Genomic DNA, 27,828 nt, shown 5'->3' with positions numbered 1-27,828 from the left:
TACCCTCACAACCCCTCTCCTTAATTTTAATTGCACTTTCCCAGGTACATCCCCAGGTGGGACCCATTTTACTCTCAATGTACAGTAGATAGGGCCATGTATGAGGTTAGGAGGTTCACAGATGAATATTTGAAGTATAATAGTCATTTTTTAAAAATATACATTCCAGGGGCACCTGACTAACAGTCAGTAGGGCCTGGCACTCTCGATCTCAAGGTCATGAGTTCAAGTCCCATGTTGGGTGTACAGCTTACTTAAAAAATAATAAACATATACATTCCAGAAAAACATATAACACACTAAGCTCAACAGTATCACATTTACAAAGATGGAAAAGAAGAATTATATATTAGCAAATGAACACTGTCATAAAAGGGACCCTAATTATCTGTTGTTTCCACTAAGGAAAAGATCTTTTTCCTAGATCTTTTTTTCTTTCCTAGTCTATTCTCTCACTTTCTCAAAATCTGACATTCAGTGCCAAATCCTAACGTTAGTGTTTTGATTCCAGACTATTCTTTCCACTCAGCATGTTTGCCTCTCTTTCATCCTCTTATATTTAGAAAAAAGTTGTCTCTTTTTTAATTTTTTAATGCATCTTTATATTTGAGAGAGAGAGAGAGCACAAGAGGTGGAGAGGCAGAGAGAAAGGGAGACACAGAATCTGAAGCAGGCTCCAGGCTCTGAGCTGTCAGCACCCACGAACCATGAGATCATGACCTGAGCCGAAGTTGGACGCTTAGTCAACTGAGACACCCAGGCGCCCCAAAAGTCAAGTCTTTTCTTAAATCTCCAATTTGCAACATCAGATCTCACACTCAGGTTAGCCAATTAGAGATCTTCCGTAGGCCCCTATGTTGCTAGAAAGAAAAAGTGTAAATAACACAAGGCTTTATTTCATAGTAAACGGTTCCTAAAATCAAAGGCCAGAAAAGTGATCTAAATTTTTTTTGTTCAGGAAAAATCCAGACTCTGCTGAGTGGTGTAGACACTTAGCCTCTTCCTCAGACTTCAGACAACAGATTTATTCTTCCCAGAGGGTCCGATAGAGAATCTTTGACCACGAGAGTCAACCAGTGCATAGGAGGGCATGTGTCCTACACTGAAATGAGAGGAATGAAATGCCAGCACATCTTAATCTTTGTGACTGTTACATAGAGTTTTAAATTTTTTCAGAATTGAGCTGTTGAAAAAGAAGAGCAGAACTAGAGGACTTGTGCTACCTGATTTAGGACTTACGAGAAGTTATGGTAGGCGAGGCAATGTGCTAGTGGCAGCAGGGTACACAAATAGGCTGAACTGAGAGCCCTGAAATTGACATCTACTTGGTCAACTGGTTTTCATAAAAAATAGTTAATGAGGGAAGGAAATAGATTCAATAAATGGTGTTAGAACTAGTACCTATATAGGGTGCCTGGGTAGCTCAGTCAGTTAAGCGTCCGACTTCAGCTCAGGTCATGATCTCACAGTTCGTGAGTTTGAGCCCCACGATGAGCTCTGTGCTGACAGCTTGGAGCCTGCCTCAGATTCTGTGTCTCCCTTTCTCTCTGCCCCTTGCCCGCCTGTGCTCTCTCTCTCTCTCTCAAAAATAGATATCAAAAAAAAACCCAAAACAAAACAGTGTCCATATTGATAGGGAATGGAGACATAGAGACCTATGGCAAGGAGTTTGGATTTTAATTAAAACACGCGAAGCTCATACTCATTTCTCCTAAAAAGCCCCCATAATTTTAAATATCTCAACCAGAAAAACAGCTACAACAGCACCATTTCATCAACGGAAATGACAGACAAGACTCCCTGAGAGGAAGCATTTTGTAGTAGCTTCTGCACATGCGCAGACGTGGAGCACAGCCAGGTTTCCCACACACCTGGCTCTAGGAGTGTTTACTGTGGGTGGGTTTTCCTTCCCTTCTGACCACGAGTCAGTGGTAAATCCCTGGTGGCAAAACAGGGTCACAGCCAGTGCTGGGGATTGAAAGCGAACTGAAAGATGAGTCAGTTGCTGTTCAGACAGACACCAGACGCTACATTTTGGATCGGAGCCGAGGTTATTGCTGCCACAACACAGAGTGCTCACCCTGCTGGCAGATGCATTTCCTTTCATATTTCCTCTGTAAGAGTATTCACATTTTGTTGCTTTGTTCTTAGCTTACTTCTGGACAGGATGCTATAGAAAACACAAATACTTAATGTGTTGTTCTTTTCAGAAATGTTGGTTTGATCAGAAGGTAGGATATTGAACAAGATAACTAGGCTGTCCTCTTCAAAAATGGAATGCCATCAGAAACAACAAAAACATGGGAATGCAAGCTGGTACAGCCATTCTGGAAAACAGTATGGAGGTTCCTCAAAAAACTAAAAATAGAACTACCCTACGACCCAGCAATTGCACTACTAGGTGTTTATCCATGGGATATGGGTGTGCTGTTTCAAAGGGACACATGTACCCCCATGTTTATAGCAGCCAAAATATGGAAAGAGCCCAAATGTCCATTGATGGATGAATGGATAAAGAAGAAGTGGTATATATATACAATGGAGTATTACTTGGCAATCAAAAAGAATGAAATCTTGCCATTTGCTACTATGTGGATGGAACTGGAGGGTATTATGCTAAGTGAAATTAGAGAAAGACAAAAATCATATGACTTTACTCATATGAGGACTTTAAGAGACAAAACAGATGAACACATAAGGGAAGGGAAACAAAAATACAAAAACAGGGAGGGGGACAAAACAGAAGACTCATAAATATGGAGAAGATACTGAGGGTTACTGGAGGGGTTGTGGGAGGGGAGATGGGCTAAATGGGGAAGGGGCACTAAGGAATCTACTCCTGAAATCATTGTTGCACTATATGCTAACTAATTTGGATGTAAATTTAAAAAAATTAAAAATAAAATTAAAAAAAACAACAACAACAAAAACAAAGACATCGGGGGACAGTTCCAGGTAGTAAGGATGGAAGTGCAATTTAGGAACTTTAATTAGATCCTGGGGAAATATCAGTACCACAATACACACTCCTACTCCTTAATCTCTCTCTCATATTTACATGATATAGACACAGATGTTAAATGCATCTGTATGTATACACATACATGTTTATATAGATAGAACATTTTTTAAACAAAGGGAAAATTATATCTGCAGCATATATTAGGTAACATTACTGGATTAATATTGTACTTAGATTTGATAATTGAATTGTATTATTGTTGTATAGGATAATGCCCTTAATATCAGGAAATACATGCTGAAGTATTTAGGCGCGAAGTGGGCTTACATTTACTAAAGCAATAGGAATGCAGGTATGGGTGCATGTAGACAGAAAAAGCAAATGAATGTTAATTGTTGAATTCAGATGAACAGAATACAGGTGTTAGTTGTATTCTTCCAACTTTTCTGTAGGTTTGAAATGTTTCAATGTGAATAATTTTGAAGGAAATGGACTGTAAAACATGGGAGACTGAACGGCTGAGTCCTGGACTCCCCCTTACAGAAGGGTGTGACAGTCCTCAATACTACCTACTGGTACAAGAAAATGTAAGTCACTAGTCTGCTGTACACACCTATCTAAAGGATCCTTTCCTGCCACATGGGAGGGAAGTTCAAGAATTCCTTACACCTAGATAAATGGGTTAAAAAGGCTTAGGGTGGAAAGCCGCCTCCACAGGCCAAAGCACCCAAGGTTAGCTAGCGAGATATTATAATGGGATCACGAGTAACTTGCTATCCTTAAAGCTGCACGCTCCATCAATCTTAAAGAAGACGGCTAATTAGTTATATCCCCTACAGGAAACTACTTTCCATCTGGCACTAGTATCTTATTGTGCTTTGATCACAACTTCAAACGCCACTTGCCCCCCAGACCCTTTGCTTCTTACATGTAACACAGGTTGATGGTTACTATCTGATGGTTTCCTTCTGCACATTCACCACATGTAAAATCTTGAGAGCTCAATACAGAGAGGAAATCCCCGTTTGGGGCTCTTGTCTCCTCCCAGACATTTGCCTCTCTCGTTTTCATTTCTGCATTCGTTCTCTTGCCGGATAAGAGAGAACGTAGAATTCCTGATCTGTGACACTGCCACCCAGGGTTTGTCCTTCTTACACAAATCAGCCTTCTAGCCTGGAAATCTAGTAAGTTTAAGGCTACTTTATGTGTTTCAAAGCTTCAGAATAAGATGCCCTGCTTTTATAGCTGCTTGCAAAAGACAAGTCAATGGGTACTTATTTTCAAATATAAGGAATTTTTCAGGAAAAACAAACAAAAGCCAAAATGAGAGCGGAGTTATCTGAAACCTACCAGTTCCATGTAGATACTCTGTTTCTCCCTGTGTATTCTAAACAGAGACCTCTAGGATGGAACTTCTGCTAGACCTGTACGGGAAATATAAGGGTGAACAGCAAATTCTCAGGATCCTTCTCTGGCAGAGATTATACCATCGTTTCTTTGGGTCCCCAACAATTAGGCATGTGAGACTGCTGCTCTACTTACAGACTTTACAGATGCCTGTGAAGGCAGAATTTTTGCCTGAGTTATCTCAGTTCCCAGAGTGTGAAACACAATGTAGTTTTTGTACCTAACACCAGGTACTCAATAACCTTTAAATTTTTAATATTTTAAGTAACCTCTACACACCCAACAGGGTGCTCGAACTCAGGACCCCAAAATCAAGAATCGTACACTCTTTGGACTGAGCCAGCCAGGCGCCCCTCAATAACATTTAATTTTGGAATGAAGTGATGCACCTGGACTTTGTTGATATCACTCTGGGATGTAAATATAGTGGACATACTGAGTTTCCTTTTAGCTGGAGACAGTTTTGTGATTTTGATTTGTTAAAAAAAAATGACAGGCAACAGAATGTATATAAAATAAATTCTATTCTCTGAGATTTCTGAATCTTCATCTTTCAAGGAAAATGGCCATGTGCAGAAGAGCTGATGAATAGTCTGCAACGTCATTCTGACTTACTCTTGACCCAAATCCTTGACATTTTCTTCCAGCTGCTGCTGACTCCAGTTGTCCACAGAATGCGGGTGGGGAGAGGAGAGGGTTAGGGCATCTCGAGATTATCTGTGAATCTAGGTATTGGTGTCTCTTACGTAGTTATCAAATTTGCAGGCTGAAGGGCTGTGATTTCTGGAAACTATCCATTGGGAGTAAAAACCCAAAGTGGCTGAGAAATCTGATTCTTAGAGGTGGAGCCCTCTCGCTTTCAGATTTGGGGCTTTCACTGTTTTGTTGTTTTAGTTTTTCTCATCAATGGGGGAATGATGTTCATGACTGAGCTTTGTTGAAATAAGAACTTTTCATATTTCCACTCCTAGTTCTTAGCTGAAACAGAAGGGGGGAAAAAAGCTAAGTTAAAATGAGAATCTTCTATTGGTTCTGCTGACACCAGAGGCTGAAGTGACAGCTAAGGAAGAAAAGAGGCCATGTGCAACCTGAATGCAGTTGGTGGAGAAGCCATGGTCGGAAACTACAGTCTGGAAAGAGTTGTACTAGCAGACTAGCATTCTAGGACAAACTAGGACAAGCATTCCGATATAAACCACTGCCCTGTGACGTGGAACACAAGGCCCCACCGCCTCATAGTGCTGAGAGCCCCACTCAATGCTGCTGCCAGTGGGTTAGCCAGATCCATACCACCTCCGCCCTCAGGATCAGTTTACTCTCCATTCTACTCTTCTGGAGAAAAATGAAGACCTTTCACACCTTCCAAAAGATGTGCCTTGCTTCAAATATGTACCATCAGAAGCAGGCAGTTCTACAAATGAGAGGTTATTTTGCATGGAAATCTTGCTCCTAAATACATGTCTTTTTTTTTTTTTTTTAAATAGGAGGGTGGTGCCAAAGGAAGAGTCCCAGAATGTGCAGGGTCCGCAGACACCATCTGTAATACTGTGGTTTATAATAAGAAATGTAAATTTGGTCTTTGTCTCAGTTTCTGGCAGAACTCCTAAACCGCTTGGAATTAGTCTTTTGATATATTAATACGGCGACATTTAGAAAGTGCCAGAAGGATGGAGGTTGATTACCAAGGGAACCGACCATGTGACAGGAGGGTTGTCTCATCCCCCCTGACCTCTGGGGATGAGAGAGGGGCTAAAGATGGAGTTCACCCATCAATAGCCAAGGATTTAATCAATCATGCCTATGTTACGAAGCCTCCATTAAAAACCCAAAAGGATGGGGATTTAGAGAGCTTGTAGGCTGGTGAACACATAGGGGTGCTAGGAGAGTGAAGCTCCCAGAGATAGCATGGAAGGTCTGCACCCTTTCCCCAAGCCCTGCCACGTGCTTCCTGAGTTATATCTGATGTGGGAAACAAAGGTAGAAAGAAGTATAAATAAAATTAAATTTCCTTATAACCTGCAGCCCACTGATAAATACTTGAGGCTGGCAGAGTGTGACACTCCTCCAGGAACTCCCTACTGTCTTAATGTTAATGCTTTGCTAGAGGGAAAATAACCTTAGCTTGACAACAGCTAGGGCTCCAAGTTCCTGTGAGTCTTCTTTAGCACATGAAAGTCCTTTCTGGGGTGCCTGGGTGGCTCAGTCAGTTCAGCGTCAGACTTCAGCTCAGGTCATGATCTCACAGTTCATGAGTTCAAGTCCTACATCAGGCTCTGCTCAGAGCCTGGAGCCTGCTTTGGATTCTGTGTCTCCCCCTGTCTGCCCCTGCCCCACTCGTGTTCTGTCTCTCTCTCAAAAATAAATAAACATTAAAAAATTAAAAAAATTAAAAAAAAAACATATGAAAGTCCTTTTGGAAACTTTCCTTGTTTTTACCTTCCCCAACTCCCAAGTAATAACCAGTTGCTTTTCACAGTCCCAGTGCAGCTCCTCTGGTCCTGTCCTCATGCTTTAATAAAATCACCTTTTTGCACTGGAGAGGTCTCAAGAATTCTTTGTTGGCTATTGGCTCTGAACCCCAATACTCAAACCCCAATACTCAAAAAGTATTGAACCCCAGTACTTTTAAACCAGTAATCAGAGCGCCTGGTTGGCTCAGTCCGTAGAGCACGTAACTCTTGATCTCGGGGTCATGAGTTTGAGCCCCACACTGAGCACAGAGATTACTTAAATAAATAATTTGAAAAACATAAAATAGACCAGTAATCTAGTAAGTAAAATATTTCTCTAAGTCCTGTGAGCCACTGTAGCAAATTAAACCCTAGGAGGGGGTTCTCAGTCAACTCTGATTTCTAGTCAGTCAGATGTACAGGTGACAACATGGATTTGCTACTAGCATCTGGAGTGGGGGTCAGAGGAGTGCAGTCGCACAGGACTAAACCCCTAACCTGTGGAATCTAGTGCTATCTCCTAGTAGGTAACTTCTACCTCTGGCCATTGAGGAAATAGCTAACTACTTTAGCTATTAGTATTAGCTAAAGCCACAGGACCTATAAATGAAAGACCTGAGGCTAAAATCCATGCCTCAAGCCTTTTCACTAAATCTCTAAATTTAAGAAAAGGGAGAAGAAAGGCTCCAATCTTGAAAAAGGTAACAGGCTCTACAGTCTATTGAGTACCATGTTTAGGACAGGAATAAGGCTTTATAGAAAGTTTCATGTAAGTATTCTTGTAAAGAGATTAGAGAGAAAGAAATCAGAAAGAGAAAAGGGAAAATTAGCAAATAAAGAGCAAAGTTAAACCTTGGACTGATCCATTTATACTCCGTATTTTCTTTTTTTCTAATTTTTAAAAAATGGTTATTTATTTTTGAGAGAGACAGACAGAATCCAAAGCAGGCTCCAGGCTTCAAGCTGTCAGCACAGAGCCAGACGTGGGGCTCAAACTCACGAATTGTGAAATCATGACCTGAGCTAAAGCTAGACGCCCAACTGACTGAGCCACCCAGGTACGTCCCTACACTCTGTATTCTGTATTCAGAGCTCCACATCAGGCTCTCTGCTGTCATTGCAAAGCCCACTTCAGGTCCTTTGTCTCCCTCTTTCTCTGCTCCTCCCCCGCTTGTGCACACGTGCATGCGCCCTCTGTCTCTCAAAAAACAAACAAACAAAAAAAACCACTAAAAAAACCCCTCAAATCTTATCTGATTTTCCTTTATCTGACTAGAGCAGAACATACCAAAAATACAGGTGCCACATGAAACCCTACTTCCAAGGGAGTTTCCTGGGAATTCAGCGGCCATGGAGACTGTCCATTACCAAGAGAATCAAAAAGTTCAATAGAGTTGTGCATACCTTTCCAGTGAAGCCCTTTGTTAAATTGGTACATAAATTTTTACTTCTGGGTATTCTGGGAATTATTAATTACTAAGCAATTACCACATGCATGTGTAACTGAACCTTGTCTTTTCTCATGTTTATCTATTGTTAGTTAATTCAAGGTCCCTGGACCATTCAAACCTAAGTAGGTAGAGGAAAAATTCCCCCCCAGTACTCTTTTAGGATTTTGCTTAATGAAAAGACTAATCAAAAGCAAAATTTTTCAAATTGCAACTGGTAATCATTAGTAGGTTGTCAAGTCAACACTGTAGACTTTACTACAGACTTTACTTAAAGGATCAGGAAGGAAAATACTAGATAAGACCCATTACATACAGTAAGGGCTTTTTTTTTTTTTTAACATGACACTGGATCACAAAGAATTGTTTTTTATTGTGTCTTGTGATCAGAAAAATCCGAGAAACTGCTCTAGATAGACTGGTTACAGGTCTAATCTATATATCTACCTCTTCTTTTCTCTTTTTTCCATGCTATACAAACAAGCCTGTTGAGAGAGGAATTTGCAAATCCCATCAATGACTAGTGTTCGGCTTTCCTAAGAAACTGTACATCTGGGATACTTCTGTATTGGGTGACCGTGGTAGACTGACGGTCCTTCCCTTTGGTAGCCACATATTTGAATCACCTAGGAGCTTTTGAAAACTAATATCCCAAACACACATGAAACCATTTTAATCAGAATCTCTAGTATGGTAGCTAGGCATTTGTGTTAGGCAAAACCAGGTTCTTATAATGACAACGTGATTTAAAGCTACTTAGGAGACCTGCCCTATTTCCCATGGTTCTCTTTGTTTCTCTCTAGCTGTCCTACCATGGCTTCTTTCCCATTGGACCTAAAGATTTTAATCTTCCTTCTTATGGTCTCAGGTGAATCTCTCTCTTTCTCAATTCGATTTCCAAGGGAAAAGTTTCCTTCTGTTTATCTACCTGGGCCTTTTAAAAACCTCGCCTCTGCATTTCCTTTTTCCAAAGCTAATTCACCACAAAGGCCCCCTCATGTCAAGTAGCTAGGCTTTCCTATGCCTGGACCTGTCAATCATGGGTAAATATTTACAGGCAGGGTCAATGGGTGCTGTGGGATTGAGAGAAACTCCCAGGTCCTTCCAGTTCTCTGAGTCATCAGCCAAGTGGTTCTAGTAATCTGAGGACAATCCTATTCAGAAGAGTCCTTGGAAAAAAGCAGCACAGGCATGAAAAGGTAAAAGGAATCTTAGGTGACCTAAACTGGCCCCTAATAGATTTGGCAGGGATATCTACTGAGGTGGGCATTGCACACAGCAAAAACTCAAAAAATACTGAGCCTGGTGTATAGGGGATAGGCTGAAGGTATTTTGCAGGTTTGTAAATATTTTTGTCAATCTGAAGGTAATTTGGTTTGGTTTTGCTTTTCTCCTCAATGGTAAGAGTTGGAAACCATAAGGTGACTGGAATATTATGTTTGAGTGCAATAGACAGTTTGTATTTTGTACCAATATTTTATTTTCTTTATACAAAATACAAGTTTGTCTTTTATTACCAATATAAGCTATACTTATTTCAATTTTTTAGTACTTTTATTTTCATCAGTTTGAAAATTGGGGTTTTGCTCTTTTAGGCTTATGGCACCTTTCTGGTCCTCATACTTCCTCAAAGACTACTGACCTAGAATCTAAATTCTGTTTCCTTGCTCTTTCAGCATTCTAAGACAGAGTTTATCTAATTTTGGCAAATTTTACTCAATCAAAATAAGTATTCTCTTATGTCTTCTCACCTCTGAGGACTGTTCTTTTCTTCTAAGCCTTGCATTAGTGAGGTGTGGTTTGTACCTGAAAGGTGAATTTCCCAGAGCTATTCATTCCTGGAGCCTAGAGTCTGGGGACCTGTAGAGGGAGCACCTAGGAGGTAGCCCTCACTATATTGAGAAAAACTATGAGAATTATGAGTCAAGAGGCTTTGGGTAGCTGTGGCCTCCCCATCATCTTTTGTTTCTATAGCTGGGTAAGGCACGAGAAAAGAAAGCTCTGAGAGTGACCTCCTCTTGTGGTTTTTGACCACTTACCTCTGGAAATACGATTCAGGTGAGCCAGAAGGCTCAGACTTTCTTTCCTGATATCTCTGTTTTCATTGTACAGCTGGGCAAGGGAGTCCAAGCTCTCCCTGTAGAAGTCAGAAGTATATCCTATTGCAGGAAATAATTGGCAGTTTAGGCAAGTTCCACACATTTGCTTAAGATAATGCTTTCTGCAATTCCTTTTCCCCTTCTGTCTCAGCCCAGGAGAAACCTCTGGGGACTCAAAGGTTGGAACTTCAGCATTATGGGGCAGATGCTTAATTTTCACCAGGCCCTGAACAAATGCCAGCTCATTCATTTGTATTATCACACCCAATGGCTGAAATTATGAAGGAGACTTTTCTCATTAAATAGTTGCTCCTTTGATATGGAAAGAGGCCCAGTCACTGTTCTGGCCCAGCCTGAGACTGGGAAATGATGGCCTCTGCGTGAGTGCAATGTAAGAGGAAGATGTGTGGAGAAGAACAACGTTGAGAACAATGAAGAGTAACCAAGACATTAGGGAGGGGGGTAAGGATGACAGCAGCAGAGACCCTCACTCTGCTGAATGAGGTGCTCAGCAACCTGGGTTCTACTGAATGACTGCACAAGAGGAGAAGAGCAGCAGAAAGTGTACAGCTTAGGAGTCACAAGAAGGCTTTTGGAGGTCAGATAACTCTTAAGATGGAGGCACAGCTCAGTCTTGGGGCAAACCTCTATCTGAGCCTATTTACTCATCTAAAAAGTAGGAATGTTAATACCTGCCCTATTCTCCCTAGTTGGGCCATTTGTAAGAATAAGTGAAGTATAAAGCATGTCAAGTTCTTGAAATCTGTGAAGCCCTGCAACACATTACAAGTCCTTAGAAAGATACATATTGCCAGAAGCAGACAGACTTGGGCCTCCCCTACCGTTTCCTTGGTCAGAAATGCTGAGATGATGTTCCAGCTTTTCTTGAAGGCAGGCATTGATGAAAAGAATCTCCCTCAGGTGCTGGTACAGGTTCTGGATCTCATCTTCTGCAGCCATTCCACCAGGACAGGGAATGAGGTAGAAGATGGAGAATCCTTATCACTAATGGGGTGGCCAAGGGCCTCTCAGCAAGATCCCTGCCTTGCACCATTCTTCTGCCAACTTCCACTTTCATCAGGAAATACCTGGGAACCTCCTGTAGGAGCCTGCAGGCCTTCAAACAAAGCATGACCCAGTGCTAAGCAAACTCCACAGGGCCACCTCCCATACAAGGATATGGGAAGTATAAAGGAGGTTCATATAAGGTGGTAAAATATGGAATCAGCCTTCAGAGTAGGGCTTATCTAGTACTGGGAAAGGTGTGGCCCCTCTTATATAAGACTTTTGGGTACTAAGGAATGTCTCTACTAAATATCTCTCCCACATGATTTGTGTCTGAACATCATTAATAGAGGACAACCTCCCACTACATCTCAAAGTGAAATGGGAATGAGGAAGCCTTTGTAAGAGGATTGCCTGAGTAAGAAAAGGCACCCACCACTGGCAAAAAGACAAAGCCTGACATGGCTTATATCACTATTAAAAAACTCACTTAACAGTGAGTGAATTAATATAGTCTCTTTCTCATGCCTACAAGAAGACATAAGATATATAGTTCTCTAATAATCCAAACTTTTATCCCCAAAGGAAAGTCAAATAGTCAAAAAAAAAGGCGGGGGGGGGGGAAGGAAATGAAGGTTGAGGCTTTAATCTACACACACCCATGAGGCCGCTATCCCGAGGGGCTCTTACATGCCTGGAGGAGCTACACTGGCTAGGTGGGGCTTTTTTAGAAAAGGGGCATGCTTGTGGCATGGCTGCTAGACCCAGCCTTTTCTTCAGTAGATAGGCTGGCTGTTGGTTTTAGATTAGATTACAGTACAGAGACTAAACCCACAGACATTATTTAAAAATGGTGCTACACATAGGATGGGAACCCTGGCCACTTACCCAAGGGTTGCCAAGAGCTGAGCCTTGTCTTTAGGGAAACCACTTGATGCTCTGGTACTAAGATGGAACCTTATGAGGAAGCAAGCCATCTGAGGGGAGATGGGGACTGCAATCATGATAACCGCACCTCCAAAAATATGGGCAGCACTGCCAGTATTTCTCAGCTAGAAAAGCTTAAGGGACACTCTTCAGGAACTATAATCAGCAAGAACATTCCCAGAAAGGTAAGTTGCTTCGTCTTAGAGGAGGTCTGTTAGATTCTGTGCACATGCTGAAATAGTGGCACACAGTCCACCATCATTTTTCCATTCTCCAATCTGGCTTGCCTAGACTCCATTAGCTTGCAGATGCCAGTGGGGGACAGAGTGACTGAGATGAGGTGTGGACCACGAACAATGCAACAAATTACCTGACCCACCAAGGACCTGTATTTGAAACTTGGTCCAAGCTGCACGTCCAGCCTGATAGCTTTTTCAAGGTTAATCTTTAGGGCCTGCCTACTAGATGGTCTCACTCAGCCTAAACCAAGGTGGTAAGCATGTAGAAACTATTGGAGCTTTATTCTCCAGTCTTGTGTTCCTTTATTCTCTTTATAATGGAAGTACTCACTGGTGACTTCCACAGGAGAGCTGGCTTCCTGCATGTCAAGCAGGAAGGAACTGCTGCGGGGAAGCTGGTGAGAGTCATGGCGACTGGAATGAGTCAAATACTGTTCATCTAGTGAGGCTTCCAGGGCTTCATTCACTTCTTCCTCCTGGAGCCCCCTGCTGAGCCTGGGGAGGATGGCAGGGAGGTAAGACAGGAGATTAAACTGCCGCAACCTGGAACCACAGCTTCGCAGCTGGTCCCATCTGAAGCTCCTGGAAGCCACACCAGAAAGCAAAGAGGCCATCTGGATGAGAGAGAAAGCATAGCAATCCACTTTGACGGGTTCATGAGCCTAGAACTGGGATAGAAGGGGGCAGCAGGTGCTCAGTGTACTGACCTCATAACATGTGGATGAGGAAGTAGACTCAACTATTCTAAAAGGCACTTATGACACACAGAGACCTAGAATATTGGTTTTAAAATGCTGCGGACAAATTTTGTTTACTATCGTAGGAAGTCGTCCACTGAATGCTGGCTCCTGAGACAATGTCTCACTTTGATTTTTTTTTTTTTTTTTTTTTTTTTACCATACACGTTTTTAGAACACAGACACCAGGGATCTCTGGCTAGTTTATCTTTATGTCAGACTGACTTTAGCTAACTAAACTTGATGAATTACTAAGAAATGGTAACCAATACAAGAACTTACCATGAACAGACAACATTGTTTAAAAGGGCACATCATTGGGGCACCTGAGTGGCTCAGTTGGTTAAGCGTCTGATTTCAGCTCAGGTCATGATCTCACGGTGTGTCAGCCCGAGCCTCATGTCTGGCTCTGTGCTGACAGCTCAGAGTCTGGAGCCTGCTTTGGATTCTGTGTCTCCCTCTCTCTCTGCCCCTCCCCTGCTTGCACTCTCTCTCTCTCTCTCAAAAATAAATAAACATTAAAAATAAATTAAAAAAAATAAAAGGACACATCACTATATGATTAATGAATGAAATAGGTACAATTAGTGGTTTCGGTTTTTTTCCCCCAGATCTGGGACTTTGGCCTCTTGGTCACTTGCTTCTGGAATCTTCCCTATACTTCACCATTCCATTATCAGCCCTTTTGTCCTTCAGTTACCTGGGTGCCAGTGGCTCCTGTCTATCTTCATCCTTCTTATCATTGTGATTTTCTGAGAACCAAAAAACAGAAACAGCTAGTCAGAAATTGAGCAGATCCCATTTCACACATGACAAATATTAGGGCCTATATGATCAGGGACGTAATACTCTACATGTTTGTTTAGAATGCTCTGGCAGAGAAGGCTTAGGACTGTATCTTCAGAGAAGTAGCCTGGCAGGCTTTCTTGAGCAAACTGGACAGTAAGCCTTTGTAAGGGGATTTTGTAGAATGCTCTGGCAGAGAAGGCTGAGGACTGTATCCTGGTGTGGTGAATAATCACCATGGCATCTGCTACCAAGTCAAGGCAAAAAGTTTAAAATGTCTGCTGTTCACCAGTGCTTGGAATACTTGTTCAGTTGCCTTCTGGACTTCTCCAGTTGTAACCTTCATTTTTGCCCTATAGCAGATGGCTAAACTGCGGTTCTGTGTCCTATTAGGGTTTCATAAAGAACTCACTGCAGTGTCTAAGGAGCAAAAACTTCTGGAGAAACCACCTAACCCTTCCAACCCAATGACTGGACAAAGGCACCTGTGCATGTCAGCGAGTGGAGAACATGAAGAGAAACTTCTCTTTTTTTCTTTTTCTTCTTTCCTGACCCGGCTTAGAGACCAGCCCAGTTGCAGAACTGCCTAAACCTTAAACCACAAGAGAATCTAGCTCTCTGATCAAAAGAACTAGGAAAACGGGATCTCTTGCCTGAAAAGTGTGAAAAGTGCCCCCTTTTATTTTCTATTTCTCAATTTTCTTGCCTCCTTGCTTTTAAAGTAGCCCCAGTCATTCAGAACTGCAATACAGTGAGGGGGCACCTGGGTGGCTCAGTCAGTCAAAGCATCTCTGACTCTTGACTTTGGCTCAGGGCATGATCTCATGGTTCGTGGGTTCCAGACCACCCTCCCACCCTCCCTACCCCTGTCCCCCAGAGTCAGGCTCCATGCTGACAGTGCAGAGCCTGCTTGGGATTCTCTCTCTCTCTCTCTCTCTCTCTCTCTCTGCCCCTCCCTGGCCCTTGTGCACTCTCTGTCTCTCAGAATAAATAAACTTAAAAAAAAAAAAAAGAAAAGAAAGAAAGAAAAGCAAAACAGTGTGAGAAGAGAAATCTCTGAGAGAACTCACTCTTTCTGAACAGAGGAACTGGGAAAAGGGACCCTGGGAAACTGGAAAGTATGGAAGAAATACCAGAGAGAAGAGAGTCTGGAAAACTGTCTATGAGCTGATAAAAGTCCCAGGGCTCATCCCCAGAATATGTGTGGAATAGACCCAAGGAATCATGGCAAAGGATGAGAAAACTGAATTACCACACAAACCAGCAACTAGTCCAGAAGAAACCTAAGGAATGTATTTGCTAGACTGACCGAAACAGCATATCAAAGGCAATGAACACTGATTTGACATTGGATACTACCTGTAGAAGGTGAGGCAGAATTTGGTCTGAACCTAATGGGGTTGATTGCCTGCTAAAAAAAACAATTCCAGAAGATTTTAACAGGACTCAGGGTCTTACAATACAATATTCAAAACATCCAGAGGACCCTATAAAAGTACTCAACATAATAAAAACATTATCATTTCACTAATGAATAAAAATCATTTGACAGAATTAAACATCTACTCAGAAAATAAGGAATAGAAAGGAACTTCCTCAAATAAGTTGGAAACATTTCTTGGCTGGACCATGCCTACTCATGTTTGCATTAGGAGACATATTTTTTTTCCTCTGTTGTCAGCAGTTACTATCATAAAATAAAAAACAAAAGATTCGTTTGTTCATTCAAATAAGAATAAAAGAAACAAAAACAGAAAGGGAACTTCCTCAACCTGATAAGGTACTATGATCATTAGAAAACTCAATATTAATAAGAATATCAATTCTTCTCAAACTTTTCATAGATTGAAAGCAATGTGACTCAAAATCCCAGAAGGAGTTTGTTGTTTACAGATAATGGCAAGCTGATTGTAAAATTTATATGGAAAAGCAAAGAACCTTATTTTTAGGTAGAGTGTTCTTAGATATAACTACAAAAGCATGATCCATAAGTTGTACTTCATAAAATTAAGAAATTCTGCTTTCTGAAAGATACGTTAGGAGAATGAAAAGATAAGCCACAAACTGGGAGAAAATATTTGCAAGTTAAATATCTCATAAAGTACTTGTATCCAGAAATGCAAAGAACCCTCAAGACTTGATAATAATAAAACAAACAAATCAATTTTAAATGACAAAATATGAACACTTGGTTCACCAAAGATACAAGGAGAGTCAACAGGCATATGAAAAGAACCTCAAAATTATTAGTCATCAGGGAAATGCAAATTAAAACCACAATGCATGGGTGCCTGGGTGGCTCGGTCGGTTAAGTATCTGACATTGGCTCAGATCATGATCTCACGGTTCATGAGTTCGAGCCCCACATCAGGCTCTGTGCTGACAACTCAGAGCCTGGAGCCTGCTTCAGATTCTGTGTCTCCCTCTCTCTCTGTCCCACTCCCACTTGTGCTCTGTCTCTCAAGAAAAATGAATAAATGTTAAAAATCTGTTTTAAACCACAATGCTATGCCCTCCCCACACTTATTACAATTGCTAAAAAGACAAAAAGAAAAAGAACAACAACCTGAAAATATCAAAAGTTAATATTGGGGAACAGCTGTAACTTTTACACGTTGCCAATGGGATCTGAAATGGTATAGCCACATTGGAAACCAGTGTAGCAGTTTCTTCTAAGTTAAACGTGCATTTACCACATGACCCAGCAATCCTACTCCTAGATATTTACCCAAGTGAAGTGAGTGAAAACATATTTTCAGGGGCTCCTGGGTGGCTCAGTTGGTTAAGTGTCCAACTCTTGGTTTCTGCTCAGGTTATGATCTCACAGTCATGGAATCGAGCCCCAAGTGAGGCTCCACACTCAGTGCTTGGGATTCTCTCTCTCTCTCTCTCTCTGTCCCTACCTCTCCCTCTGCCCCTCTCCCCCACTCATTCTCTCTCAAAATAAAGAAACAAACATTAAAAAAAAACCCACATATTTTCACACCAAAACCTGCAGGTGAATCTTTAGAGCTATTATTCATAATAGCCCCAGACTGGAAATAATCCAAATGTTCTTCAGTGGATGAATGGATAAATAAAAGTGGTACATCCGTATAACGGCACAGTACTTAACAATAAAAAAGGAAACCAACTACTGATACATTCTGGAGATGGAAAATCTGTAGGGACAGAAAACAGATCCAGTGATTGCCAGTAACTGGGGTTGGGCACAATGGCTGACTACACAGAGGCACAAAGGAACTGTGAGTGGTGATGGGACTGCTCTACATCTTGATTGTGGCAGTGCTTACAGCACTGTATGGATTTCTCAAAGCTCACAGAACTGACACTACAGTGGGCCAATTCAGTGTAAATCAATTATCCTTAAAAGAAAGAAATGTCTGTGGGGGCTCACCTTGGGCCCAGGTGAGTGCCCCTAGGTAGTTCTACCTAATAGCATCACTATCAATAGGCTGAGAAGGGCACAAAACAGCTGGACAACTGGCTAAAATGTCACTCTTAGAGTCATGTGGAAGCATGGAGACTTATGTGAGGCTAGGACCTTGGGAGGAGCTAAGGGTCTCCAGAACCCGTAAGCCAACTTACCAGTGATGAGTTTGCTGGCAAGGCTCTCTGCCAGCTGGCTTCCTTGGGCCAGCTGCTCACAGAATCTCTGTCCCTGGTAGTAGGGAATGTCAGCACTCCTGAGGAGGCCCTCAAAAGACTTGACTATGCTCTTCGTATGCTGAATGAAAAGATAACAGACACCTTTCCCTTCTCGTATCTTCTGTCGTAAGTGGGTCAGTTCTCGGGCATGAGCCTGAATTAGGGTATCATGTTTCCTAAGGTAGGAAAGAAAAGTAAAATATAACAGTGCATGTAGTGAACGATAGGTTGTGGGAGTTTCAACAGAGACATCTCTTAGAATGCCCCTAAGGAATTCCCCAACTTGAATTCTTATACAAGTCATGTGACTTGGCCTGCCTGTGGCAGAGGGAATGAGGAAACAGCATTGGGTTTGTTTGTTGTTTTATTAGCTTTGCTTTGAAAAGATGCCCCTTTAGTTCTTCAATTCAGCCCACATCCATTTCCATGGAATATATACTAGCATTATACAGAAAGTTGCACGCACACACGCACAAACCAGACATGGAAGTGTTGGATGGGTATGTGTGGTGTTAATTCAAAGGATGAAAAGGAAAATCAATGTAAAGGTCAAGAAGGATAACATTCTTTTGAGTGACGTGAAAAGGAGTAATAATCAGTAAGGAGGCACTTAAGAGTTAATAAAGTTCTGAGTAACAATTACATCACTCTAAGTGGGTTTTCACCATTTTCTAGTTATTATACAAATATTATGCACAGATTCTAATCTAAAAGTGTGAGCTCTGCGAGGCTAGAGACAGTGCCATGTAGTACCCAACTTACAGTACCCAACAGAGTGTACACACACAAGTAGGCATTCGGTTAATACTTAGAACCACATAACCCTAAAGCTGGACGAGATATTTAGGTCGACCTCATCTGATGCCTGAATCTCCTCCCTGCTGTCTACTAAATTATATTCTACAGATTGTCTTTCAAATTCTATTCCATAGAGCTCTTAAAAAGTGTCAGAGTTGGTGAAGGCACAGACTAGGGAGCAACAGAGGCTCCAGACCTATGCCTTCTTCAATCAAGTATCTCTGCTTTAGGAAGTTTTATACATTTGAGCTTCTCAGATTCCCTTTCAACAAAGGGTTAAAAGACATCTGGAATCCCACAATCTCCCCTATATTTGAAACAATCTGAGGATGGACAAGGCTAGTCCTCAGCACATTAATAACCCATTTTCCCAGACTGCTTGATTATCTATCTGCCCAACAGCCCTACCAGCTAGTACTCCACATAGTATGGTACTTAGAAAAAAAATCAAAGTTGAGAAGGAAAAACATTTTTATCATGAAAAAGGCACTTTGGAAAACTTGGGAAAATCTCTCTCATGGTAGAAAATGTTAGTCCATTAATGACAACTACCACTCCCGTAAAAAATAAAAGCAAGTATAATGATTACAGAAAATATTTGTTGAGAGCTTCATATGCATAGGAGATGGTTTTAACCTGTAATCATGTGTCTCATCTTCATAACCCTCTGAGGTAGATACCGTTGGTATTTTTATTTTGCAGGTGAGGTAGCTGAGGTAACTGAAATGCAGGAAAGCTGAGTGAATTTGCACAAGGCCACCCAGCTGGAAGCCACATTGCTAGTATTCCATCCCAGGCATCTGTCTCCATTTTATTCTTATGCTATTTAAGAGAGAACCCCAGAGACCAGACTGTTCTCCCACCCATTCTCACAACCCCGCCGGTTGTCTTTGTCTGGTTCTGTGCCTGCCAGGTACTCTCCTGCCCTTCTTGCACATGCGCTCTCTAAGTACTAGCAGCCCGCAAGGCCCACTTAAGACCGTAATTCACACCCTCCCGCACAGGCACCTCCTTACCCCAGCTTTGCAGCTGGGCTCCTCTTCTCTGCCAGCTCTCCCTCAAACCTCGCTCCCTCCTCTAGCACGGATTCAATGAGGGCTTTGTGCTCTTCACTCTCTGAAAAAAAACAGACACACCTGCCTCAGTGGAAAGCTGGACATGCTGCTCTGGTCACTGCCTTCACACGAGGAGGCAGGGTCCACCCCAAGGACAAATGTAACCCCATTACCAGGCTCTCTGCTGGGATTTCCACATTTCATTCCTCAATCTCCCAGGCTACATGGCATTTGATTGCTCCCCATCTTAGATATGGGGACAGAGAAGCTCATGGGCAGGTAACTTGCTCAACTGGATTCAACTGGAATGAGACAATCCCTGAGGAATTCACATCCCCTGAGGTCTGACTCCAAATCTTGGGCCATTTTACCAAGCTTGGTAGCCTCTGAAATAAACCATTAACCTGGGGCATGAAGTAGTGATTTCCTGTGTTTAGAATGTCTCCGAAGATTGTCCGACTGATGGTTCTCCCACGTTGAGAGTTTCAGTAATTCCCTCAATAGTTCAAAAATTTAAAAGTTTATCTGGATACAAGGGTGTAAAATGTATATGGAGGGGAAAAAATCTGAAAGACGTATGTTCAAATGCAAACAGGTGTTGTGTTAAGTTAGAGGGAGAGAATACCCGGTGCTTGCCATTGCACTGTCCTAGGTTTTTGAGAATTATCATGTAATCATCACAACTAACTGCAAAGGCAAATATTCTTACTACCATCACAGGTGAGAAAACTGAGGCACAAAAAGGATAACTTGGATTTGGACCCAGAAGTCTGGCCCCAGGGTACATGCTCATAATCACTGTACTGTATTATCTTTACACTAAGATCTAGGGCAAGATCTCTTTACTAGCTCCAAAATATTTGTCCTACAATTGTGATTTTATAATAAGTGATGTAGAAAAAAAGCCCTTTATTCTTCCACACCCCAAAGCTCATCTTTTTCTTCTTTAATAAGTAGGCATTTTTTAAATTTTTTTCTCCATGTAAGTTGGATAAGCAAATTTCATCCTCTACTGATTTACTGAAAAATCGTAGGAATTTGAAAGCAAACTCAACTTCAATGTCAGCAAGCATCCTCCTCTACTGTTCCTGTCTCTCATGTATCCTCACTTCCATCATGTTTCCTTCAGTCACTACAGCTTCCCACTGCTACCCCCCCAACCCCATGACAAACACGTGTGAGACTGTCCAAGGATTTCCAAATGTGAAAGCTGAGCATGGAGAGGGAAGGGCCAGCTCCTACACAGACCTGGTCTGCTGGACTGGAGGCCTCACCCACTTAGCCTCATTCTCATTTTGGCCCTGCATCTCAAAGCCCAGATCCTGGACCAGCTCGTTGTCTTCAAAGTTCATATTCAAGGGAGAGATCAAAAAGGTGTTATAGAGTCTCTGATTTTCCTGGAAATACGTTCAATCTCACAGAGTGTAAGGGGCGGCTTCCTGGAACTTACATGGGAAAAAAATCTGGCTCCAGGCATCAGGACTTCCCTCGGTGTTTGCTATTGATGTTCTCATCTCCAGGTATCTGGTTGAGTGGGAAACAGCTTTAAGCTCCCATAAGACAGGGAGGGTATGCTATTACACTATTACGCTAGTATGGCTAGCACAGTGCTTTGCAAACGGGTACTTAGAAAAAGTTGGAACTGAATCCTGAGATATTTAAGCCAACAGTGTTACTATATGTTTATAGAGTCTGATACATGTTCCTGAGAGAGAAAAGACAGTTTAATGCCTGAGCCCACAGTTTAGCCTCTATGCCTTCCTACCCACCCTCTCACTATAAACTTCATTCTTTTGTGCCTCAGTGTTTCCATCTTCTGCAAATTGAGAGTAACATATCCACTTCTACTTTTCCAGGAGTATAGTCAGGATGAGATTTATTTTGATGGAGAGAGAAGAATAAAGTTTGGGGAGTGTTTAGTTTCTCAGAGGGAAGATGGGCAGTCACTCTGGTGACTGTGACCACACTGGGCTTACTGTATTTCTGGAGCTGATTGGCCAGGGAGTAAGCAGTAGCCTTGGATGTGAGGAATTTCTCTGTGAGGTCTCGGAAGCTCTGTTTGGTTTTTGACAGCTGGGAGCGCAAGTACTGGTTGGTTTCCAGGATGCTCATTTCTGTCCTCGCATCAGAGAAAGTGGTGAGAGATTCTGCCATGCTGCAGCTGTGGCAGAAGTAGAGCCAGAACCTAGGAAGCAGAAGCCCAAACAAATAATCATAAACAAGTGAATAGGTTATGGTGACAGTTGCACTGCTGGTAAATTACTACACGCGGACCTGGGTGGCTCAGTTGGTTAAACATCCAACTCTTAGTTTTAGCTCCGGTCATGATCTCACAGTTTGTTGAGTTCAAGCCCTGCAGTGCAGAGCCTGCTTGAGATTCTCTCTCTCCTTCTCTCTCTGCCCCTTCTTCTCAAAATAAATAAACTTTAAAAATTTTCTTAGAAATCATTGTACTGTACAACTCTAATAGGTGAGTTTTATAGTATGTAAATTATACCTCAAAGTTTCATTAAGGGGAAAAAATGGACTTAAACACGCTAAAGTATGCAGATGTAATTCATACTTACTTTGGGGCTAAACTCTGTCAGCATTCCACAACTCTAAGAATTCTCAACCACAAAAATAAGGCATAAGATAGCAGAGCTCAGAGCCAAGGCTACCATGTGCAGCTTAGGCTCTGATAAGAGTGCCAGAGGAAGCATCCAGCCTGCCGGGCAACTGTCTGGAGTCACAATAACAGAACTGGAAAGTAAGGAGTGTCATGGAATCTTAGGAGCCCCAGTGTTCCAACTGCTGAGGCCATACTGATATATAAGATCACCTGGTCTGTTCTGAAGGTCACCACCAGTGGGGACCACCCCATCCCCCAGCAGCCATTTTCAGTATTTGTCTGGCCATGTACTGATACCACAGACTTAGCTCTTTCTAAAATCTAAAATATTTTTCATTGTTTATTCTTGTAAGTGCACAGAAAATATGAAGGAATCAATATTTTCCCCAAATCTTTCATTATCTTAAGGACTGTCCTGAAGTCACTTCACTTTTCCTTCATGAAAAATTTAAAACTTTTAGATAGTCTTGGTGTTCTTTTTGCTTCTCTAGTTTTATTCCACACCGGTTTAATATTATAGGAAAAATTTCTGAGTATAACTCAATGTGTGAATAATTAATTTATAAGGATTTCTATCCTGTATCTCAATTTTCTTCTTGCCACAGGCTTATGTTTGCTTCTTTTCCCTCACTGAGGAAGCTTATTGGCTTTGCATTAAACTTGAAGTCAAGTTTGACATCCTTCTTCCTAGCCCCACCCTCTTCCTGTATGTATGGATTGCTTTGTGTCATAATCTTTATATACCTATTTTGTTGGGTTTTTAAAAATTATTTATTTATTTTTGAGAGAGAGAGAGAAATAGGGAGCAAGCAGGGGAGGGGCAGAAAAACAGGGAGACAGAATCCCAAGCAGGCTCCGTGCTGTCAGCACAGAGCCCCTTGAGGGGCTTGAACTCACAAACCATAAGATCATGACCTGAGCCGAAACCAAGAGTCAGACAACTGAGCCACCCAGGAACCACTCTATATACATATTTTGGGATTGTCACTTATGAATTTCATTCTAGCTCCACAGGGTATCTTTCCCACTTGTCAAAGTCACTGAAAGAGTTTTTGTATATGTCTTTGAATGCATGTTGTGGCCACCTTGGGCTGACTTATAAACTGATGTTATTCTTCATGTCCAGAGCCGTTTTTGTAGAACACTGACTGATAGTTTGTGTTGACCCATATCTGTTGACTTGCGGTTGTATTCTCAGAGCATGGTAAAAATCAAGGTGATAGGTCAATGGTGGTTACTGGTGGTCCACATCATTCCTGTACAATGAGATTTAGTGACACAGAGGCTAAGGTTTTATATTTATTTATTTATTTATTTATTTATTTATTTATTTATTTATTAACATTTATTTATTTTTGAGACAGAGAGAGAGCATGAACGGGGAAGGGTCAGAGAGAGAGGGAGACACAAAATCCAAAACAGACTCCAGGCTCTGAGCTGTCAGCACAGAGCCCGACATGGGGCTCGAACTCACAGACTGAGAGATCATGACCTGAGCCAAAGTCCTATGCTCAACCTACTGAGCCACCCAGGCGACCTGAGGCTAAGGTTTTAAAGAGCCACACAGATAAGAAAGAAAGTGATCCTTTGACACCTCCTTATTTCCTACAGATCATTTTCTTCCTGGTTTTGTGAGCCTGACACTAGAGAAACTTCTCTGGAGTATCTGTCTCTTCCCTTTAGCTACTTTGCTTTTCCAGGCTAGTGGCCCACACATGCATGACCATGGCCACCTCCATCTGTGTCACTGAATACTCATGACCAAGTGAAAGAAGACCAGACAGACTACCCATCCCACTTGCCCACTTGCAACTAGGCTATGTGATAGTATTGGTTTGTGAGATGTCTCAAATTAAGTGACTTCAGTCCTTTTAAATGTATTGAGGCTTCTCTTATGACTTAGTGCATGTCGATCCTGGAGACTGTTTAAAGTGCAGTTGAGAGAAATTGTATTATTCTGTGCTTATTGGGTAGAGTGTTGTATAGATGGCGGTTAGGTCATGTTATTTAAATCTTCTATTTCCTTGTTGGTCTTCTGCCTGGATCTTCTACCCATTATTGAAAGTGTGGTATTGAGGTCTCCAACTATTACTGTTCAATTGCCTATTTCTCCCTTGATTCTGTCAGTTTTTGCTTCCTGTACTTTGGGACTCTGTTAGATGCAAATGTTTTTATTAGTAGTATAACTTCCTGATGGATTAGGCTCTATATCATTATAAAACGTCACTCTTTATCTCTCCTAGCATTTTTTGTTTTAAAGTCTCCTGTCTTTTTTGTCTGGTACTAGTTTAGTCATTCCAACTTTCTTATGATTGCTATTTGCATAATTATGCTATGTTATATGGCAAAAGAGATTTGCAGATGTAATTAAGTTGTCCTTAATTGGGGGTTCTTATCCAGGTGGACTGACATAATTACATGAACTCTTTAAATCTGTGTCTAGAAGTCAGAGAGATTCAAAGCTTGTCAGGGATTCAACGAGGGAGAAACTCTTCATTGCTGCCTTTGAAGATGGAAGGGGCCACAGGCACAGAAACCAAATCCTCAGTCCTCCAGCTTCATAATTCATGCTACCTACAAACATAAGCTGATGATTTAAAAAAAATTGTTTTTAATGCTTATTTATTTTTGAGAGAGAGAGAGAGAGAGAGAGAGAGACAGAGTGCAAGCAGAAGAGGGGCAGAGAGAGAGAGACACACAGAATCTGAAGCAGGCTCCAGGCTCTGAGCTGTGAGCACAGAGCCCGATGCGGGGCTGGAACCCATGAACTGCCAGATCATGACCCGAGCCAAAGTCGGATGCTCAACCGACTAAGCCACCCAGGCGCGCCCCCCCAAGTTGATAATTTTTTAAAATACATTTATAGTATGTGCTATACAGAGTCAGACAGACTCTCACTGTCTCCGTGCATCCTTCTTTTCTGCTTTGTACTTGCACATTACTATATCTGTCTAGATTTAGGAATAACTGCCAGTGCTTCATTCAGCCTTTTCTCCTTTTTTGCATGTGCTATGGCTCTCTGGAGCCAAATGGCACCACTGAGGGGGCTGAGTACAGGGCAGCTGGCTTTATTGGAAGCCACAGGCTCCTGATTTAGACTGAATTTCACCTGCCTACAAGGCCCAAGCACACTCCTGACAGCTTCCTGTCAGCAATATATGGATTACTGCCTAAAAGCCTTGCCCTTCCCTGGACCTGTAACATCTTTAGTATTATTGGGGTATCTGTCCCACCCCAGAGCTACTCTCCTTCCTGGAGGTTCAGTTACTGCATCCCTACTGCATAGTGAGAAGCTACCAGGTGGCCAGCCGGAGGTCCAGCATGCAAATCAAAGTTAAATGATGATACTTTCTCTAGATCACTTGGAGTTGTAGGCAAATGTGGCAAGGATATTATTTCTAAATGTTTTACACTACAGAAACACACCAGAACTTAACCTCCCATCTTGGAAGATACAACCTGGAGGAGTGGTTGTTATACTTCAGGCCAAGCTCTAATCCTTCCAGAATCACAGTTTGGCCCCCAAAGCTGTCAACCTATGGTTTAGACAAACTCTTGAATATCTTTTATTCCAAAATAATTTCCAGGTTCCCTTTTTGTTGTTGTTTGACAGCTTCTAGATGCTAGATCTCTGCATAGACTAGATTTACAAATCTAGTAAACAGTCCTGTTTAGTAAAATAAACAGTCCAGCAGAGGTAGTAAAAAGGATTACTGTTCTAATCTTGCATGCACAAGAGAGTCCCACAGATGCTCTGCAAGGGCAGCAAATGAACTGTGTTAGGGTCAACAGCAAACACACACATTGGCCAGGAATCAAACCTGGGTACATGAAGCCACAACTACTGCCATTGGACTATCAATGGTCTGAATTCAAGGTTGCTTGCATAGTTCATAACATTCCCAATAGTTCAGGTTCAAGATTCAGTGACCCCATAGCTCCCAACTACACTGAGAGCCCTTCTGTTTTTGGAGGTTGGTCTGGAAAGAATCAATTGGAAGAGAACTACACTGAAAGAGGCTAGAAATTCCCAGCTGACGTCTGCAATCCAAAATTGCCCCTGAACAAAGGTCTCCATGCTCCAATGGCACCTTGGAGACATGACTACTAAGAATTCCTCTAAGACCAAGTTCTAGGACATTTCCTCCAGGAACTTCCTCAGAGGAATCTTTAGTGGTCTTTATTCCAGCTGCTACAGAACAGATTTGAATTAATTCAGAAGCCAGAAGGTCAGGCACACCAGAGTTGTTACTTCCTAATTTCTGAGCACAGGCAGAGGCTGCTTGGTTCTTTCATTATGAATCCATGTTTCAAAGCTAACACAAGTATAGTGCCCACTGCCTCAACTGAACCCTGTCCCTGGAGGTTGGGCCCTGCAAATCTTCTCCCATCACCTCTCAGGGTCAGTATGGTCCTCATGGCCAAGGGAGAGAGGACTGCTCTTGGTTGATTAACTCCTTTGATCAGTGTGGTCCAGATGCCTTCAGGACCTTAATGATTGGGAACCAACATGGTAGGGTGGTGCAAACTTTTGGGAATTTATCTTCAAGGAGTAAGACTCAGACAAAGCACAAACTTGGTCTTCAGCCACCATATGTGTTGCTGTATATTTTTCTATACTTGGGAAGTAAACTAGTGTCACCATTTGGAACACATGTAAGTGTTCTCCAGCCATCCTACCCTTGTGTGTATACCATAGAGAAAGTGTTGCCTGATTCCATGATGAGACATGGATAGGAAAGATCTTTTTAGCTGGTAGTGTCCAGGAGGTGGGAACAAACTAGATGTCTGTAAATGTGGGAATAGATAATAAACATGGTAGAGACATGCCACAGTATTCTATGCGGCAGATGGATATGATGAACTAAATATTGAAAACAGTGCTAATAGGAAGAATTAGGAAATAGAAAAAATATTTATGGAATAATCTTATTGAATCAGAGCTCAGTTTAGGAAATACGTTATCAGAAAACTATTGATTTCACCTTGGAAGGGCTGGCAAAGTAGAACACAGGTGGAAGCACTGGTACATGAAATTCAATGCCTTTCCTACCTGCTGCCTAGGAGTCAGGAAGTTTTGACTGCTGCCAATACCACTGCCTCACACACACTCTAAATTGGTGACTAGCCATGAGAATAAGGCTGCCAGCCACGAGTATCTCTAAAGAGTCATGGTTCCATAACCTTGCTTGCCATCAGCAACAGCAATAGGAAGATTGCCTCTCCTCACTTTTGCCAAAAACACATGAGTGCATCTAATCGGTAGAACATAATTTCTACCCAGAACCCAACCTGCAAATAAGTCTGAGAAGTATGATTCTTAGTTTTCTAAACTCTTCAACTAGAAGCAAGGTGAAATGGATTTTGAATGAGCCAATCCACATTTAAAGTGGTTCTAAGCCAATCCCCCCTAAAGAGAGGACCACATATTTTTTTAAAGACACACACATTTAAATATGCAAAGAGAAGTTAGAATTAAAGGACATATACTAAACTCCTTAGAGTATGTGCTCCCAGGGGTGGGGGGGGTGGGATGGGAGTGGGATGAACCAAGAAAATAATGAAAGACAACAAGGAGGAAAGGGCATTCATTGCTCAGGGCACCCACCATCAAGTGTCCTGAATTAAGGAACAAAGTTAGCTTTATCCTCTGTAC

At 41.9% G+C, this 27,828-nt stretch overlaps 1 protein-coding gene across 5 annotated transcripts in view; it reads right to left on the bottom strand.

The window, feature by feature from the left end:
• Window positions 1–981: 981 nt before the first annotated feature.
• LOC125159545 (neuroblastoma breakpoint family member 6-like protein) overlaps window positions 982–27,828 on the bottom strand; it is a 30,213-nt gene continuing 3,366 nt past the window's right edge. The window contains exons 1-9 of one of the 5 annotated variants that reach the window (XM_047848038.1): window positions 22,129–22,264; window positions 21,538–21,746; window positions 19,523–19,622; window positions 17,649–17,884; window positions 13,975–14,026; window positions 12,869–13,032; window positions 11,209–11,364; window positions 10,307–10,426; window positions 982–1,102 (exon numbers count right to left, since the gene is read on the bottom strand). In XM_047848038.1, coding sequence (XP_047703994.1) covers window positions 1,098–1,102; window positions 10,307–10,426; window positions 11,209–11,364; window positions 12,869–13,032; window positions 13,975–14,026; window positions 17,649–17,884; window positions 19,523–19,622; window positions 21,538–21,715 — 1,011 coding nt within the window. In that variant the 5' untranslated portion in view covers window positions 21,716–21,746; window positions 22,129–22,264 and the 3' untranslated portion in view covers window positions 982–1,097. Of the gene's footprint in view, window positions 1,103–4,874; window positions 5,348–10,306; window positions 10,427–11,208; window positions 11,365–12,868; window positions 13,033–13,974; window positions 14,027–17,648; window positions 17,885–19,522; window positions 19,623–21,537; window positions 21,747–22,128; window positions 22,265–27,828 lie in introns of those variants that run through there. The other 4 variants (XM_047848036.1, XM_047848039.1, XM_047848037.1 and 1 more) reach the window with 4 other exon arrangements.

Source organism: Prionailurus viverrinus, unplaced genomic scaffold (genome assembly GCF_022837055.1).
Source record: "Prionailurus viverrinus isolate Anna unplaced genomic scaffold, UM_Priviv_1.0 scaffold_50, whole genome shotgun sequence".
Lineage (NCBI taxonomy): Eukaryota > Metazoa > Chordata > Mammalia > Carnivora > Felidae > Prionailurus > Prionailurus viverrinus.
Note: the sequence above shows the minus strand (reverse complement) of the source record. Positions and strands in the feature narration are given on the sequence as shown.